The 19,887-nt window shown below is 38.2% G+C and overlaps 1 protein-coding gene across 7 annotated transcripts in view; it reads left to right on the top strand.

Moving 5' to 3' along the window:
* The window catches only part of Cblb (Cbl proto-oncogene B), a 178,716-nt gene that overhangs the window by 72,012 nt on the left and 86,817 nt on the right, over positions 1 to 19,887 (top strand). For all 7 annotated transcript variants that reach the window (XM_040750712.1, XM_040750711.1, XM_040750710.1 and 4 more), the window contains exon 4: positions 12,857 to 13,003. In XM_040750712.1, the coding sequence (XP_040606646.1) occupies positions 12,857 to 13,003 (147 nt within the window). The remainder of the gene's footprint in view (positions 1 to 12,856; positions 13,004 to 19,887) is intronic.

The raw sequence follows: 19,887 nt of genomic DNA, 5'->3' as shown, positions 1-19,887 counted from the left end.
CTCACTAAAGCCATCTCCATGGATAGACAGAAACAGCAGTCAGTCATTGTTGAAATTGTGCATAATTTTGGCTCAGTGAAGATCCAAAAAGGGTATTCTTTGCAAAGTGTGTCGTTAGTGTTGGTAAGCCAAGGATTATTGAATAGTGCTTGACTTTTAGACCCAGACCCTGTTGGACTTGGTGAATATGCTTGGACAAGCCAACATCTAGGCTGGTTTCTTATCTAGACATATGTCAAATATGGTTACATTAACTTGTCTTCAGGAGACCTAGACTTAAGTGGCAACTCAATTAAAGAACTGCTGTAAAGTCTGTAAACATTTCATGTTTCTGCTTACCTTTTAGTGAATGTCAGAGGTTCTCTGCCTTTGCTTGAGTACTTGAGTCTTGTACAAATAAGTCCATTGTTTCATCAGTACATGTCAGTGTACTGGCTTAGCTGTATTCCCCTGGGTGCTTAAGTAAATACATTTTGGAAATGAATGCACCCATCCCTTCTGGTTCAAATCTGGATAGACTGCCTTCCAGTCATGCTACTCCAGATTTCTTTTACAAACCTCTCTGGGCTGGTTGTTTCTAGTAACAGAAAATAAAGAAATGTAACGTAATGTCTAATGAAATCTTTCTTTTCAATAAGAGCAAACATTTAAAATAATGTACTTGATTCCTTGCCGGTGGGATGTTAATTCCATTTTGTTGAGAGGAGAGGGCTTGTCTTTTCAACTGCTCCTATTGACTGTGATGGCACAGTAGTCCCTCTTTGTTCTTGGAGTTACTCCCTGTGTTGTCAGTTATTCATAGCCAATTGCAGTCTGAAAATATTAAATGCAACATTCCCAAAAGAAACAAACACATTTTCAGTTGACTTTCTGTAGAGCGTGGCAAACGTCTTGCATTGCCCTTGGAAATTGGTAGTACCGGTCAGCATAGGTGGACCGTAAGTAATCTGAAATTCACATCCCTCAATGCTGTAAAATCTGAAAAATTGTGAGTAGTCACATCGTGCATCCATGGAAAATTCCTCACTATGTAAATTATTTAAAGTGACCTGTAAGTTATATGCAATGTGGACCTGGGCCTTATTCCCAAGGTGCCTCACTATATACGTCACTATATACATGATAATTTTTATACACTCCCTCCCCAGTTACAGATCTGAATCACATCCAGTCATAAGCATCACGAGCAAGAGATGCTATAGTACGAATGAACATCAATTGCTTACTGCATATCAGTTTCCTAAACCAGTGATACCATACTGTTTACAAACCATTCCAAACTCAGTAGTGTGATTTTAACCTCAGCTATATGCAGATTACTGTGTGGATTGGATGATTCCTCTTCATGTCATACTGGTTGAGGCACTACTTCAGCTGGAAGATTCCCCTGGTAAACCATGTATAGCATGCAATGCTGCCTTGCTGCTGGGGGCCAATGGAAGCATTTCTACATGCTTGCTTTGTCATCCTCACAGCAAAGACCCTACATTCAGGAACACTTGCAAAAAGAGAGGCAGAACTTTGGGTCTCTCACTTTGTCATCTCTAACATTGTAGGATGCCAATCTATCACTTCCTGTTGACCAAGCGAGCCATAATCTGTTCCAGACAGAAAGTGAGGACAACGGTTTGCATCTCATGATGAAACGAATGACAAAATAATCTTTGGCCATCTCTAACCTCCACAGATCTTCTGAGTTAAGTTCTGTTACAATGTGTATGTAAAAGATGAGGGAACTAAGGTTTACAGAGGACACGATAGTGTCCTGGAACTAGTGGTTTAAGCTTAATGCTAGGTGTGACTCTGATGCTCTACGCAGAGATTTTAAGCACTGCGATATGTTGAGTCTCCTGCAAGAAACAGATTACCTGGGTCTTTATTTATGTACTACAGCCAATACCTGAGGGTAGTTTGATTGACTTGAGTTAGTCCATTAGCAGTCAGATTGGAGATGTAATATATTTGGATAACATTGGTGAGTAGCTGTCATGTGCTTAGTGTGCTTAGTCAAAAGAGCATCCATATCTGGATATTTCTGAATTATTGTAAAAAGTGAGTGGAAATATTCTGATACTGCCTTGCCCTCATTACATATATTAATATATTTCCTTACCAAGAACAAATAGAGCCTTTGAAATGGCATGTTCCCCGGGGGGCATACTCTGCTAAAGTCTACAGTTTTCATATGGTTTCACTATTTACTAATCATTAACATGAAACACAGAGATTTTCAGCTGGCCTTTTTTTCCTGTTGTTTCGTGGTTTTCATTGTTTTGAGAGCAGACATTATTCATGGATTTTCTTTTGCTGAAAAAGGAAAACGAAAAAAGCAATATCAGAGATGACAGTGGTCATCGGGAACAAAGTAGAAGTGAAGGCCTTGGGATGAGCCTTTGTGCTTACTGTCATTTCAGTTTTCTATATTCAGTCTGTAGCATCCTGGTCTGAGGACTTTTGTCTTTAGTTAAGATGTGTTTGGGAGAGTCTATAAGTTGAAAATATGATAGAGCATCACATTCGCTTTAGCCACAGTTTGTAAAGTGCACTCATGAGTTTGCCTGTGACACAGGGGCTCTACAGTGCACAGCTGTCTAGCTGCCTCTTGTTTACCACAATAAAATGTTAACCATCCCAATGCATGTTGTGGAGCTTTTGAATATATCTTCCAATTGCCTCATCTCACAGATGTTTTGGATGAGAGATGTTTTACAGAAGACCCATATCTAGAATACGCAGCTAGCAGCACTGTACTGTGGATACTGTAAACGCTCTGTACCCCCTTGTAGACTGGTAATACTTTAACTGGCCATGCTGCTTGAGACATAGATTCCACCATACTCAAGGATTGGTCATACCATTCAACATAGGAGAAGTTACTTCTTTTTTTCTTTAATGTTTTAAGGAAGCATTTTTAAATTTTTTTTATTACTTTAATTTTAAATAGCTTGCTTCACATGTCAACCCCAGTTCCCTCTCCCTCCCCTCCTCCTGTACCCACCACCATCCTCCCCCCCCCCCCAGTCTCCCACCCTATCCCCACTTCCTTCCTCATAGGGGATATCTAGAGTCTGTCATTTCACCTGGGCAGTAGATCAGTGTTTATCCCTGGCATACAAACGGAGTTCGTGTATCCATAACACAAAGAGGGATGCTCTCTCAGCCTGGACTCTTAGGGGAGTGCCTGGACCCTGCCCTGAGAAGTTACTTCTGATCAGTGTGCCTTTCATGTTTAGAAAAATGTGTCTGTTGTCCAGAGGAGCCTTGCACCTTAAGAACTGGTGGGCGATGGGAGCTGTTTTCCTGAGTCACCTTTACCCTTTTATTTTTTGCTGGGAAGAATAACTGGGCAGCGTATCCTCACAACATTTCTCTGTGATAACACCTCTTGAACTGCTATCATATTCTCCATCTCGTAAATGGAGGAAAACTGTGGTCAGTGGTTTCATCTGATTTCATGTAGCTGTGTCTTTCGGGTTAATGTATGTCACAATGCATTGTGATGTACTGATTTTCCAAACTTTGTAAAAGTCAGGGCCTTTCTCTAAAGTTGCTAAGAGTATTTTGAATGAAACTCTTTAAAGCCTCTTATAAAAGTAGGAGATAAAGTTATCAAAGAGATTTAAGGACCTCTTCTTTCTTGAGCCGTTTTTAGCTGTAGACTTAAGTGTTTATCCATTATATTTTGTGCTTTTTATTTTAAAAGTGTGAATGTAAGAACCCTTCTTTGGAGGTAAGGATTCAGAACAAATATACATGTGGAATTTGTGGAAACTGTAGAGGGGAGAGATGAATGCAGCCCTTTACAGAAATATGTCAACCATTGTTCCTTGAGTTATGGTGAGTGTGGCAGAAGTCTTTTGATAAGAAAACTGACGTGAGTGTTTCCAGTGGGAATCTATTCATTCTTCTACAAGTGCATTTCACCCTTTTCTTGGGAGGAGGAGGAAGAGGAGGAGGAGGAGGTTTAAAGACTACAAGGAAGAAGACAAACCATGCCTAGTGAATCTCCTCAGAGATCCAGTGTTGTCTTATGTCCTAAGTGTTGACTGTTTATAATTATCTATAATGTGATAATGTGGGTGGATCTTGAGATATATTGATGTGTTTGTATTGGGCATACTGATATTTATTTCGCTTTCACCATTTCACACTTTCCTTTCATCCCATTTTCCCGCAGTGTTAGAATGTGACATGCATGCCAGATTGTGCCTACCATGAATAGGCCTGGGAATGGTGTGGTGAATTTTGGTTGTCATTATAGGGCAGCCGTGGTTTAGTACTTGGGGATGGCATGAAGCTCACAGTATCTCTCCATTTGTCCGTGTTGCAGTGTCAGCAATGGAGATGAGCTGGGTCTTTCCACGTCTGTGTGTCATTGTTGTTCCCTTACTGTGTTCCAGGGAAAGGGTGTGGAAATGAGACAGCAGGATCTCTAAGGACATTTTCCAGATTCCCAAATGGGAAGAAGATTCTGAGGAATAGTTAGTGTGGTGGGGAACTTTGTATGCTTCCTCAGGAAGTGGGGGCGAGGGGGTTCCACTTGCTCCTGTCCCTGAAGACTGCGTGTCAGAGTGGCAGCACTAATTTCCATCGACGTGCTGACATTCTGTCTTGCCATTCATGGAGAAAGAAAGCATAATCAGAAAGAATAAAAAGAAAAGATCTCAGAGATCACAAAGAAATTTATTCTTTTTTCTGATTTAGAGTCTCGATTTAATCTCTTTATTATTCGAGTATTAGAGTAGTTTTTGGTTATTTTAAAAATGATTTTTACTAAGATTTGGAAGCATATTGCCTCAGTATGCAGTGTTACTAAAATGTACTGCTGTGTGTCTGTCTTTCTCTGTGTGTATGGGGTTGTGTTTCTGTGTGTGTGTGTGTGTGTGTGTGTGTGTGTGAGAGAGAGAGAGAGAGAGAGAGAGAGAGAGAGAGATAGGAAATATTTTCTTGTAATTCTAAAATATTTTATAACTTTTCATAGTCAAATATTTATGTAATATGTTTAAGCTGTTACAAGCATAAAATTTCTTCATGATGTGATTAAAGTCTACTGCAATATGTGGTCACATTAAGTGACCATCATTACCCTTCAGGGAAACCATTCAGGGCAGGTAAAATAATGGAGCATTTAACAGCCATTCATCACAATGAGAAAGGTTGTGGGGAAGATGATTTGAGCATACAAAACTGATACAGATAAGCCAACAGAATGAGTCATGTAGAGTGTGTCAGAGGGAATGCAGAAGGCCTTGGGGGATGGCTTGGGACAAACTCAAGAAGGTGTCAGGAGAAAGATGGAAATGTATTTGTCCCTAGGATCAAAACATGCTTTCAGAATACTGAAGAATTGTAGAGTATATTTAATTGAGTAAAACAAAACAAAACCCATCCCTGATAGGGCCAAATGACTTTAAAAATGAATAAATAAAATTGATGGGCTCAAGAATGTTTCAAGGAAAAAGAAACTTAGAGTTTTTTTCTTCTGGTGTGTTTGTGATAAGACTTATGAAGACCCCAACTATGTCTTACTTTTTATGCATTTAAAATGAAAGTAGAAATAAGCAATAAAACAAATGAGTAATATTCAGGTAGCTACTATACTGAAGGGTTTTTTTTGTATTTTGTAATGGTAGGTTATTGTGGGTTGTAAATAATAAAGATCTCTTTTGTAAAATCTTTATTTCATTTTATGGATGTGCTAGTGTGCACACATACGCCATGTATATAGAGGTTAATGGACAACTTATGGGAGTTGATCTCTTCTTCTTCCTTGTGGCAATAGGGCATTAAGCTCAGGGTCTCAGGCATGGCAGCAAGCTTCTTTACTGCCCAGCCATCTCCTTAGTCCAATCTCACTATTTTCTGTTTTCACTGCTGTTCTTCAGAAGTCAGATTTGTTTTGGTTTTTGATGAAACTCATTACCATCTTACCTCTGGTCATGAATGTGTACTGCAGTTCCTAATATTCCTTTCTCTGGAAAAAATAACCAAATAAGTAATCCGTGTTCTGATCATTTCTGTGTGGATCTTATCATACAACTTTCCACTTAGTTCATGGATCTTTCATTGTACGTTATCGTTTATCTTACAGGGATGAAAGACGTGTGTTCCCCTTGTTTTCTTGCAATAATGAATAGTCTGGTCTGCATTTTAAAGATTTATTATAAAAGGTTTCTAGCACAGATGAAGTTGCATCAAATGAGGCCCAATACTAAAGAAAAGAAGGGTTAGTTATGTTATTGAGGGAATTTTGTTTTTTAAGCTTTTAAACCAGATAAAAGTAGGAGTGATCATGTAATACTCTAGTAGATTTTCAAGGAAAAATTTCCCAATAAAACCTTTTGGGGAAATCAGCAAAGATGAGTTGTTAATCCTGCTTTGACATTGGTGCAAAGTTAAAATGGCTAGCATGAAAGAAACATTTGGCAGCTTTATTGAATTTGTAAAGTAAGATTTAGTACAGTCCTTTCTGTGGGCAGTGCTGGCATTATCCTGGAACTTTTCAAAGCCTCCAGGAACAGCCCTGCTGAACCTCAAGAGTCCTCACACCCAACCTACTCCACCTTCCTCCTGGACCTACTCATAACAGGCAGTGTTCTCTTTAGAACTGTCACCCTGGGAATCTTAAATTCCTCTCTCAGATGATTGCTCTCACAGGGCTTCTGGTTCCAGCTCCCTTTATTTCTACTGAATGTTTTTAATCTTTGAATGTTCCCAATCCCTTTAAGTGTAGTGATCTGTCCTCAGTGTCCTCAGTACTTAGACCAAGCATGGCATGTGTTGGACATTCACAAAGATCTTTAGGGCAAATGATTGAGTAATGTATGTGTCTTCTGCTTGCCAATTGTTCCTGAGTGTGGACTTAATTCTGTGATATTCCTAAGGTGTGCATGCTACCCCATGGCTATTAGTTACATAGATGATACTCAAAAAGGGAAGAAAAGCCACATCAACTTTCTCAGACTTACACATATTAGACCCTTTGCCCTATGCATCACTTAAAAACAAACAAGTGCATCACTTAAAAACAAACAAAACAAACCAAAACCTCAGTCTATTCCCAGTAATAACAGACTGCAAAGCCAAACTCTCAGATTTAGAGTATTTGAATGATTCAACCATATGCATTCAAATATATTTTTGAAACTCTTTTAATTGTATTATTTTTGAACATAGCAGCATAATTTCATTTTTGAGTGTTTTTGAGCAGTATGACCATAAAGTGTCAATTTGTAGCTACTTGTTACAGACCCATCTGTTTTCCTCATGAGCAGAATCCCACTTTGATAGCCTTTGCCTTAATGGAAGCTTGTCTATCACATATGGAAGAGAATGCTATGTAGAGGTCAAAAGATGCCCAGTGTGCTTGTCTGGTTTGGGCTAGGAATTGGAGGTTCACTTTTGTTTTAGAAATCTTCTGGGTTGACTTAGTTATTATTTTCTTTTTGAAGTTTCTAATCAATTTTCATATTTGTTAACATTTTAATTAGCATACAAAACACAAATCTATTGTAGCAATTTCCTACTTATCATTACACTTTGTTTTCATCCCCACCCTCTTCTGTATCTTCATCCCCTTCTTGCTGGTCCTCCTCTACTCCCCAAGTTAACCATCAGTCCTCAGTTTCCAGGAAGTTGATGTGGGTAGGCTGAAGGTGGTCCTAATGCCTTTGTTCCAGTCTAAGTTGTTTCTGGACACACTCCTCACTTGTCTTATGGCTTGAAGTAAACACTAAGTCTTCAGTGGTAAATAGTTGCTGGACTCTCTGCTTTCTTTCTTCTGGTGCTGTGACTAGAACCAAGGCACCAAGCTTCACTTCTAGCTTGGAATTGGGCTTTCAAAACTCTGTCATTCCCCTTAGAGGTTTTGACAGCTTTTAGGATTTGAACAGAGAGACTGAGTAATAATCAGTTTTACTTCAGACTGTCTGGTCTCTTCTTAATAATAAGCCTGTCTTGGAGGCAATATGTCACGAATGCAGTAGCAACTGCTCCTCAACTGGCCATGAGTTTCCTTTTGAGTGCCTGTTATTTATGCTTTGTGTGCTGCTTGGGTTTATGCTAGCTTTGTTTCCCCTTGGAAAGAGTTAGGAACGCGTGTTCTAGCTTTTAAATGTGCGAACTGATTTACTAATTGTTTTTGGTAAAATATGGCCCCCTCATTTCTTGTTTCTTCTACCCAGAGTAGCACATTCTCCTGAAGTTTGGACTTCACTAATTAAATGTCTTTTAAAGTTTTTGATGAATTTAGACTTTTATTTCCTCCTTAATTTATGACAGCTATTTCTCCAATGGAGCAATCCAGCAACATGTCATCTCATTAGATTATATGCTTTGTGCATCTTTCATGTTCATGCCACCAGTGAAAATTTGATGTTATTGATTCATTTTCAACATTAGATTGTCAAGTCTAATGGCCATGATTAGGGTGTCCCATCACCCCACCCTGATATGTTTTATTATAATGTTCTCTTTGTGCCACGGTCACTAATAGTGGCCATATATATAAATATACATTTTTCTACTGCATTTATTTTTTCCCCTTCATGGTGTTGGCTAGAGGCATCTAAACTACTTCGACTTACTCATAAACAGTGAAGTGCCATCAATTAAGTCTTAACTCATTCGAATTCAGCCTTATGTTTTTGTTGCACATTCCACAACTTTGCTTAAGTTTCAGAGAACTTGATTCACACGTTGAAAAAGGAGACTGAATCTAGAACAGATGGGTGTCTTGCAGCTTAGCTGATGGCCTTGACATTATGGATGCATTGGGCACAGTTATCAAAAATCAGTAAAACTGCCTTTACTTTTCTTCTCTTGTTTGCTTGTTTATATTTTCACCTCCTTCCCTCCTTTTTAGTCTCCTGCAGTGTTGACATCTTCAGTAGTTCCATTCAATACTAAAGTCTACTTTCTGATTGGTAGGTATTTCAGAATGCCTTTACTCTGAAACAATATTTTATAAACAACGTTCCCCACCAAAAAAAAAAAAAGAAAAAAAAAAGAAAAATGCCTCAAGTAGTGATGGTTAATGGAAGATAAATAGTATTGAGAACTTTTTCTTGTAAATGAAATAATTCACAATGCAAAATCCTTGTAAATGAACTTAGAATTATATTTGTAACATCCTTACATTGTGGTCCTTTTTAACACAATTTTTTTTTCGGTGGTGGGGCAGGAGAGTTTGTAATTAGTAATCACAAAACTCGCTGTTAGTTAGTCATTATTTCTGATCTTATGGTGGCAAATCAGGTGGCTTTAGGAAAAGCTGTCTCACTGAGGAATGACTGTATGAGAGGAACAAGTATCTCAGCCTCAGAGAACATGTTCAGTGAGGCTTTCTTTCTTCCCCAGTATTAGATGCTTAGAAATAAATGTAATTTTGTACTTTGTTTGATGGTAGGATGTTGTTGAAAACGAGGTATCTATAATAGAGAATATGGATGGGTAATTATATAAAGCATGTACTACATAGAAAAGTATAGCGAACTTTGGAAGGCTCCAGGGTCACCCTTCTAAAGAGCTCTTCCCAAGGGCTAAGAGGAAGTACAAGAGACTGAAAGAGTGGGAATTCCTGTAAGTTGGTAGAAGTCTCACTTTAACCACAGTACCTCATTCCCTCTTTCTCTCTCTATCGGATTTGATTTCTCTAAATACCACATCAAGGTGTGACAGGGCAGGACAGTACAGATGTTCCTCTATCTTGTATTCCTGCAGAGGTCATTTCAGGTTTAACTAGAAATTAATCTCCTTGATGGAGAATTGTTGCACCCTTCCCCCATGGGGGTTCTGCTGACTGCTTGTTACTAGGAGCTTTTAGCTAAACACTTCTCATCCCCTCCTCCCAGTAATGCCTGCTCACAAGTTCCTGTTTCCCATCCTTTGTCTAAATGCTAATTCCTGTTTTGGGCCCACCTTTTACTGGAGGTCCCTGGGAACTTAGGTTTTTCTACCTTGCCTGCCTTTGGTCTATAAAGCTCCACCCTTGTAATAATAAATGCCATTCTCTTTGTAAGAATGAAAAAAAGAAAAGAAAAGTATAGCGATGCCACTGTCCGACTACTATGACAATAAATTTAAATAACAATAAAAGACTCAATTAGTCTCATTGAATTATAAGCTTCACAAATCAATGTTTTTGGCAATCAGTTCCCAAAATGGTCATTTACGTATTTTTGTGGTGTTTGTAAATATAATAAAATTCTAGATTCTGGACTATATGAAAATTAAGAGAACATTACACTAATGACTCCAATTACTTTTCTTTAATTTTTTTATTTAGAAACAATCTTATTTTACATATCAATCCCCTATTCCCTTTCCTTCCTATCCTCCATGCCTCCAAATACTTTTAACAACACAAGTTGGAGTTTCTTTAAAATACAAGTCAAGTATATTTTTTTCTTTATCTCAGGTCATGTAAAATAAGTCTGATAAAATTTTAGTGACCCATTTGTAGGTTTAAAAACAATGGACCTGTGCACACAAAGAAATAAGGAATGGTTATTCATGTATATACTTGTGACTATTAGAACCTGAAGTTTTTTTAAAAAAAATACAGTGTTCATGTGTCTGTTTTACATGTTGAGTGTCTAAGTAGCCAATTTAACTCACTCTGTTCTTTTCCATCTCCTGTGGCTCAAATATCTAAGATTAGTAATTGCCAACTTTATGCCTCAGACTTACACCTTCCAAGGAAAAATTAGAAGCATTTGGATAGGATTAAAGAACAAAGACACAAGGGGATGAAGGCAAGCATTTTAGAAAATAAGGAACAGTTGGTTTATCTTAATTATAACCATATTCATGTCTATTCCTTCTTATGTGTCAGCTGGAGGATTGGTAGAAAACTAACCCACTCACCTAATAAGAGAACTTAATTCACTACAGGTTTTCTAAGGTGGCTCTTTTCTGTAAGCATAGATCTTGAAGATTTTTGCAATTGAGGTTGAGCACACTTGGTTGCTTTTATAGAGCAGAACATTTTGCTTTTCATCTCCTAGAATGCATATCTTAACACCAGCTGTCATTTTAATCTGGATGGATCGGCAGGCATGGAACAGCCAGGTCAGTCTTAAAGATTTGGCTGAATAGCAGATTCATGCTCGAATGACGTTGTGTTGAGCACCAGTGTAGATGTTTCAGAAAATGAAGAGTTGTAGACAGTGATAGTGAATCTGCACATTGCTAACTTTTGACTCCTTAGAAATGAAACTTCATAGATAATGTGTGTTATGAGACTACCTGGCACTTTACTTAAGGATAAATATATTATGATAACACAGTTTATGCCTATTGTTTCCTCTTTATTTTTACTGTCTCTTCATGAGAGTCTGCATTTTCTTCTTTGTTTATCTTATGTCTTTTTAAAAGTGTTTTAGGGAGCAAAACACCCATAGGTTCATGATGCACTATCTCTTCTAAGCATTTGTTGTTGTTGTTGCTACTATGGTTCTTTGTTTTGTGTGTTCTTGTTTTTTTGCTGTTATTAAATACAGATTCAAGAGGGGAAAAAGGGGGCAGAGAAGCATGATTTTTTAGTAACAAAGACATTGCTGAAATACAAGGTTTTATATGTTCCAAGTTGAATCACTCTATATTTCATGTGTGTTTTCTTGAGGTAGTTGCCCCTACCCCAGCCCCCAACACACATGTGCACACAAAATGGTTTAAAGCCTCAAAATAGAAGTAAGTTTTTTGTGGGGTGGGGGTGGTGTGTGTGTGTGTGTGTGTGTGTGTGTGTGTGTGTGTGTGTGTGTGTGTGTGTTGAGTTCTGGCTGGTGATTGTGAGTTAAAGAGAATGTAAAGTCAGTACACTTTCTTTAAAATAATTTTGTTTAACCTTTTGTGTTTCATTCAGTTGCTTCTTCATTATTTAGCACTGGCAGTTGAGGGCCTTTCAACATAGATTCTGTTATAAAGTTAAGAAATAAGAGCAATTGCAGGTGGTAGTGCTATTTTGGCCTTTGAAACGTACTTTAAATTCCATTGGAATCCCCCAAAGCAAGGGAAGTAGAATGGAGAAGCCCTGCACTTGCTTTCTTTCTTGGCTCTTTTCTCATCCTGTTGTCACATCGTGTTTCTGAGACTTTGCATTCTATCTGTTTGGCTCCCTTCCCTTACAGTAGTCGTCATAATGAGGGAAATGTGTTAGAATGACCCAGGAATGTCTGGAAATGTTTGTATAAATCCCTTCACAATGCCATCTCATTTGTAGGTAGACGAGGCCAGTGAACTCAGAGAAACTGGCTTGTTCATTTGGCTCTCTTCATGTCAAGTACAAATGAATGTCCTCCCATCCCATTTCCTGTCATCTTTCCCTCTTCTGTGCTCCAGAGCCCCAAAGTGATAACCATCCTCTGAAAGCTTTGCTTCTGATGCTTTCAGCACCCTCTCCTCCCCCATTCTCTTCTCTCCTCCTCAGGACATTCATGTGCCATGCAATTACATATCTTTCTGGACTCTCCTCTAATGGCATATTTTCCCTGCCTTTTCTAGGGAGAAGTAGCACCTTGTCATTTGTGTTTAGCATTTGTATTTCAGTATGCTGTCCACGGGTTTATCTTTCTCATTAAACCGTGAGCTTAATGAATGAAATTACATACTTTTCCTTGCTCATATTTCTGTTAAATAAATACATGGGTAAAAGATAAAATAAAAATGTGTTAGGAATGTAATTGTGTAGTGAACATTATTTTTGATGGATTCTCAGGTTGAGAATAACCTATTTTTAGGTTCATGACTGACTCCTAAAACTCAGAATGTTATATACAGGATTTACTTGGTTTAATATAAATTCACATTAAAGGTTGCATGCATCCATTTACCTCTCTTCATTTTTCCCCTTGTACAGACGGAATCTCACAAAATTGTCCCTTATCTTCAGTCACATGCTGGCAGAAATTAAGGCAATCTTTCCCAATGGCCAGTTCCAGGGAGATAACTTCCGCATCACAAAAGCAGATGCTGCTGAATTCTGGAGGAAGTTTTTTGGAGACAAGTAAGTGAGAATATGGATCTGTCTTTCTCAAGTAATCTACTTCTCTTTGGTGTCATGTGTTTTCTTGAGTACATTGAGGAAGTATTTGGTATTTCTCATAAGATTTGGTTATTTTCTTTTTCCTCCAATGCTGAGGATTTGAGCCAGTACCTGTGCATGCTCCATACGTTGTACCACTGAGCTATGTCCCTCAAACCTTGATAAGTGCTTAGAATACTAGTTTCCCTGTTGTAGTCAACAAACGTGTTAATAATGCAACATATAATGTTTGTTGTTAGAGTAAATGTCAATTAGACAGAATTGTGTATTCTGAAATAACCTATTCAATCCATTAGCTCTGAAAAGCAGAGATATAAGATAATTCATGTGTATAATTTCTTATCATTTAATCCCCATCTGGGAGATAGGTGTGTGTGTGTGTGTGTGTGTGTGTGTGTGTGTGTGTGTGTGTGTGTGTATAGGGAAATATAAAAAGCATAAACTAGGCTGTAGAGATAGCTCAGGGGAAAGTTCTTGCTGTGTACAACCTGAATTCCCAGTATCCACACAACTGTTGTGGGCATGGCAGACCTCCTGTAACACCAACATGCTGAACCAGTAGATGGGCTTCCTGAAGCAAGCTGACAAAGCTACATTAACTGAGTTGGTGAGCCCAGGGTAGTGTGAAATGTGACAGACCCTGCCTCACATATAAGGTGGAGAGTGGTTGAAAAAGACATACTATGTTTGGCTTCTGTTGTGAAATGTAAGTTTAAGATGTGTTACATTTGTTTATGCTGTGGAATATTTGTTTAATGATGCAAAGATGACTTGCATACTTTTATGTTGCATTTGTTGAACTTTGTAAAACTGTGTTACCTTGACTACCTAAAACACTTGATTGATCTAATAAAAGCTGAATGACCAGTAGCTAGACAGGAGAGAGGAAAAAGCAGGGCTGGTGGGCAGAGAGACTAAATAGATGGAGAAATCTAGGGAAAAGTAGGAAGGAATGAGGAGAGGAGGACACCAGTGACCAGCCACACAGTCAGCCACGGAGAAAGAAGGATATGTAGAAGAAAGAAAGGTAAAAAGCCCAGAGGCAAAATGTAACTAAAGAAATCAGACAATTTAAGTTAGAAAAGCTGGCAAGAAACAAGCTAAGGTTGGGCACTCATAAGCAAGAATAAGTTGCTGTGTATCTATTTGGGAGCTGGATGGTGGGCCCCCAAACAGTTGAAAAAGAAAATCAAAGCTATAGACTTCTTCCTAGTGGAGGTGTATGTTAAGATTAGAAGAGATTTTTAAAAATGAGGCACAGAAACTCTGTTTCACCCAGCTACCCTTTCTCTGTGTATATTATTCACAAAAGCCCATTATATTTGAACAAAAGCTATGTTGACAGTGTCATCGCAGTGCTCCAAGTGACGATAGTGAAGTTATTTCCCAAACGCTTCTTACCCCAATAGAAATGGCCACAGGCAGTGTAATGTTTGGGATAGAATGCATGACTTCGTCATGACTCCTGTAAAACTATAGAAACTTTGTTGAGCATCCCTGAGAAAGGAACAGCAGGAGACAAGTGGCTTCTCCGGTGACTTCATAAAGCTTCCCATGCAAAGGGTGTCTTCACATGCTCTTGATGTGAGAGGCATACTGCCCAGTGGAGAGGAAGATTGATGGCTTCCACATTGATGGGGTTTGAGATTGGGTAGATGTGTCTGAAAAGCAGTTACATAAATCGTGAAGTTAGACATGCTAAGTGTGGGCTGCGCTTTGAGATGCTCATTACTCTCACCCTGGTAACTGTAGTATTGGTTTAATGTTTGTCTTTTCTTTTATATCATGATTGGTTAATGTAGCTACTACTACAGCTAGAATATACTTAGATAAAGCAGTAATTTTATAGACATGCAGTGTTTTTGTTCCAAAGATACATTTTGGTTTGCTGTTTAAGAAGGGTCTTACTGTGGCGGGGTGTTGGTGGCGCACGCCTTTAATCCCAGCACTCGGGAGGCAGAGGCAGGCGGATCTCTGTGAGTTTGAGATCAGCCTGGTGTACAGAGCGAGTTCCAGGATAGGCTCCAAAACAATACAGAGAAATCCTGTCTCGAAAAACCAAAAAAAAAAAAAAAAAAAAAGCGTCTTACTGTGTAGCTTAGGCTAGCCTGAAAGTTAAGGCCTTGGTTAGGCTGCCTCGCACATGTCAACATCATAGGTATGTGCCACCGTTTCTGGTTTGGCTTCAATCAATATTAAATTCTATTTAGTGCTATACTAAAATGGACTTTTTGAAATGAAAGGAGAAAATTCCATTTTATTCCAATAATATGAACATTTTGTGTTGTAGAAACCCAGCTTTCCAAAAAAGAAAAAAGAAAGAAACCCAGCCTTTTTTTAATAACATTTCTATATCCAGTGAGGGTTTAGTAGTGTCACCGTCATCTACTAATGTGAACTATAGAAGCAGAGAGTATACTCATGAATATGAATGAGGGGTACAAAGCAGACATGTAAATTCTGGAAGAATGCCAGCATTTGCAGCTCCTGTATTAACACCGAGAACCCAGGGTACACACAGTGACTTTCAAAATAGTGTTTCTCCTACATTTCTGAAAATGCATAGAACAAGTTGTTTATGGAAATTCATTTTAAAAAACTGAAAGTTCTGCTTTGTTGTAAAATGCCTTGTCCTAAGAAATGACAACTTTGCTCATATTTTTTAAAAGTCATGTTTAGCCGGGCATTGGTGGCACACGGCTTTAATCCCAGCACTCGGGAGGCAGAGGCAGGAAGATCTCTGTGAGTTCGAGGCCAGCCTGGTCTACAGAGCAGCCAGGACAGCCTCCAAAACAATACAGAGAAACAGAAAAACCCTGTCTCAAAAAACCAAAAAAAAAAAAACAAAAAACAAAAAAACAAGTCATGTTTACTTTGCTGACACCACACAGGACAGTGAATTATAAATTTTAGACACCTTGGGTTTCCTCTGCTTAGCCACAGACACCAAGGGGCTGTTATTATGTAGAACTGTTCTGGCAGGAAATCACTTAAGCTGTCCCTGTCTTCAGTCCTCCATCGCCTGCCAAATCTACTGACTTGGAAAGGACTCTAATGCTTTTCGAGTGAGCACACAATGCCAAGGTGCTTCTAGAATTGACAAGAATAAAACTGGAGTTAGAAAATGAGCAACACCTTTGCAAGATTATTTGAGAAACCATCGCCGCATTCTCTGTGGGTTAGTCTGCAATTCCCTTTGTCTTTTGAATTCATGAACAGTGCATGAGTAGTGTAGCTTCCTATGGACTGAATTGCTTCTCATCTTCAAGAATTCCTGTCACTTATCCTTTAGAGTGATGATAAGTGGAAACAGTTTCATTTAATCCAACCAATCACTTTACACTTCAGAATGGCATTATTTTCAAAAAACAGATCTATAGGAGGATGTTTCTGAAAACAGAGTGTAATTTTATAATTTGCATTTTATTTACTTATTTATTTTTGCTTAAAGAGTTTTATTATGGTTTATTTCCCTGAAGGGATAAAGTCATGTTTAGCAAAACATTAAGATGAATTAAAATAGGAAATAAGTTATTCTTCATAAGACTTAATGATATTGTAAAGTACAATTTCAGGTCAGACCTTATGAAAACAGGCAGCAGAAAAAGCAGCTTTCAAATATTTCTGCCTACTCTTTGTCTGAGGTTCAGCATAGCAGCTAATAGGCCCTGTCTGCCAGAGAGCCTCAGTTAGACAAGATGGCCAGGACAAAGGGAATAGAAAACCATGCACTTGCCAAATTTTTATGCAAATCTATTTAGTGCTTCAAAAGTTTGGTGTTGCCTTTACTTCCTTATTTTGTTCACCAGTAGATAATAGAAGCATGTAGGAAAGTAACATTAATGAATAAATTTGTCAGTATAAGTTTTACAAAATCAGATAATATCAGACCAAATCTTCATATTCTGGAATATTCTTTATAATCTGGGAGGGGGTGACTCATACTGCTAATCCAGAAACATTTTCTGTCTGACATATCTCCTAACTCACACAGGTGTATAATTGTCTAGGAAAGAAGGCAGAGCAAGAAGGAAGGCAGGGAGAGGATAGGGGAGGGCATGGAAGGATGGATGGAAGAGGACAGTATGGGAGGGTCAGGGAGAAGAGGAGGGGGCTAAAGTGTTTACTCTCTATGGAAGCTAGTATGATTTCATCAGTGGGTCCCGAGCAAATTATTCAAGTCTTTGTCTTCTCTAATGCGCCCCTGACCAGTTGTCATGTTGAAGCTTTGACCCCTTCCCCCGGCTTGCTGTGACAGCCTTTTTATTGGAACCTCTGTCTTCAGTAACAGCTTCTGAGACTGGTGAGATCTGTGGAAGGAAGCAGAAGCAATCAATCCAAACATCAGCCAGAACTGCTTTCAGGAATGTTGGCTTTCAGATCAAGTCTAACACACCAAGCGTTAGGATTCAGGAAAGGTTAACTGATCTCTCTTTGTCTTCTCTTTCATCTTGCTCCCTCTGCTTCATTCACTCTCAGCCCTCACACCCAGGTCATCTGTGAAGAAACAACTAGCCAACCGGTTAGCAGTATTTCCCCTTGCACACTTCTCTGTTTTCACACTTCTCTCTGTTGATTTTCCCACCACTGCTTGGGTGGCTAGTCAACTGTGGTGTGCCCAACCACTTTGGATGCTCTCCTGACAGACTTTTATCTAAACTGGTTTTCTGCATTCTTATTGGCCAGGTCCCAGGTTCCCATCCGTTCTTCTGTTTCTCAGCTGAGGCATTTCTAAGAGACTAGACAGTCCATTTGAAAACTCTCATTTAACTTTGTTTTTGAGAGCCTGATGTATGTCTTAGAACGTGTAGACACTGATATTTATTAGCAGACTGTGTGAATTTACTATTTTATTAAAATCAATTTGGAAAATTATCATGTACTTGTCTCTGTAGATCCCTCAGCAGAGTGTGTCATTTATGTCTTCCTGAACATTGTATATTTAGTTCACAGACTGGGAGAAGTACAGGAGTTTTGTGGCCCCGTGGTGTATGTGAGAGAAAGACAAAGCAGCTTGTTTCCATGAATAGGAGGAATATAGGTTACATGAGAGACTCTGCAGTGCTTGAACTCTCCATGTGTCCCTTTCCTTTTGTCTAAGGTGCATGTGAGACAGTGATAGTTTCTGTTGTCTGGGACTGTTGTGGAACATTAACTGGTTAGAAGCTGCCTGTAAGGAGGATAATGTGCCATAATGTCTGGCGCATAATAAGCCAACAACATTGTGAATTAAACAGTTTTGTTCTTTGATTCTACTTCAAATACCACATATCTCTCTATATATTTACTGGTCCTAGGATTAATATAGTTAATGTTTGACTTTGATGGAACTTTCACATTTGGCCATCTAAAGCTCACCAAAAAGAGTTAAAAGTAAAAATTTAATTGTTCTAAGATTATGTATATCCCCTGGTAAAAGTGAGTTAAAGAGAAATGATCTTGCTTGCTCTGGGGAAAACGACCTTTTTGTAAGCTGGTTTATTGCTCTCTGCCTTTGATTTCCCAGAGAAGTGGTGTGGACTTTTTTTGGTTTCCTGTATTTACTTTTCACTTTTAATAAGAAACAAGGAAAACATTTTTCTTTTTCTCTCCATTGAGTAAGCTATATGTTCTTCTAGACTATTAGCTAGATCTGTTTCCCATTATAGAAAAGACAATGTAGTTCTCTTGAATTAATAGAGAGAAGATAGTTGAAACTGAGAACTTTTACAATGAAACTATACAACAGGTTCACTAGGAAACATTAACTAAAAACTAAAATGTAAAGTCAAAAATAATTTCGGTTGAACCAGGTCCCATTATATTGTCTACTTAAACAAATTATAGTATTTTATGCCCATAAAATAGTGAAAGTTAAATACAAATTAAAGGTTTTTTTCTACTGTTGTACTCATTGTCTAAAATGCAAAAATTTTAACTTGCTAATTATATGCATTGTGTGTTCAATTTGAGATATAGGATATAAAAATGATAAATGCTTAAAGTTATTAGTTTGCCATTACAACCAGTATTAAGTTAATTTACCAGTGGCCACTGACTGAAGGGTGAGAGGAACATTGACTTCTGTGGCTGACTTACTGTGGTATCTGGTTAGTTCAAAAGAAAGAAACATGGGAAGTTCAGTGTTTTATAAATAGTGTTTTTTTCCTTTATTCTTTATTGTTCTCTTTACTTTGAAAGAAGTGTCGTTAAGCATAATCTAAATAGAAACAAGAACATATTTAAAGAGTAGATGTAGATTAGCTCACCTTACAAAATCAACCAAAAGAGAATAATGTTATTATTATTAATTATTATTATTAAGAGAATTATGTTACACTGATTAGTGCCATTGTTGGGCAGAGGATATTGTGGCATTATAGATAAATGATCAGCCCAAATAAATACATTTATATTCAGAACGGTCTTGGTGACTGCAGAATTCAAACAAGGAGAGTAGGTTCTGATCCTTCAGGGTTTCCCCTGGCTTAGGACTTATCATACTCAACGCTGGTGGCTCTCTCTCCACTATACTGTATTTTGAAACCTCTGCTTGATGCTTTCTTTGCACTTTTGTTTCTTATGCAAAGCCAACTTTCAAAACTCAGTTGTCTGTCCCTAAGAAAAATCGAAAGCCATTGGTAAGTTTTAAGTGGAATGGGGTTCAGTTTATGTGCTAGGTGGATCACAATATTGTATGGTGTGGTTAAGAACTGTGAGCAGTGGTCTTCAAATCTTAATTGAATTCTTCATTACCAACTTATTACTAAGTACTTTTCTAGCATAGGACATTGCTTAATATTTTATCTGTATTTGTGTATATATAGATTATATATCTGCATGACTACACTAATGTATGTGTTCAC

The sequence above is a fragment of the Mesocricetus auratus genome, unplaced genomic scaffold (assembly GCF_017639785.1).
Source record: "Mesocricetus auratus isolate SY011 unplaced genomic scaffold, BCM_Maur_2.0 Super-Scaffold_100008, whole genome shotgun sequence".
In the NCBI taxonomy this organism is placed as follows: Eukaryota; Metazoa; Chordata; class Mammalia; order Rodentia; family Cricetidae; genus Mesocricetus; species Mesocricetus auratus.
The sequence above is the reverse complement of the archived record's forward strand: the minus strand, read 5'-3'. Positions and strand labels throughout refer to the sequence as shown.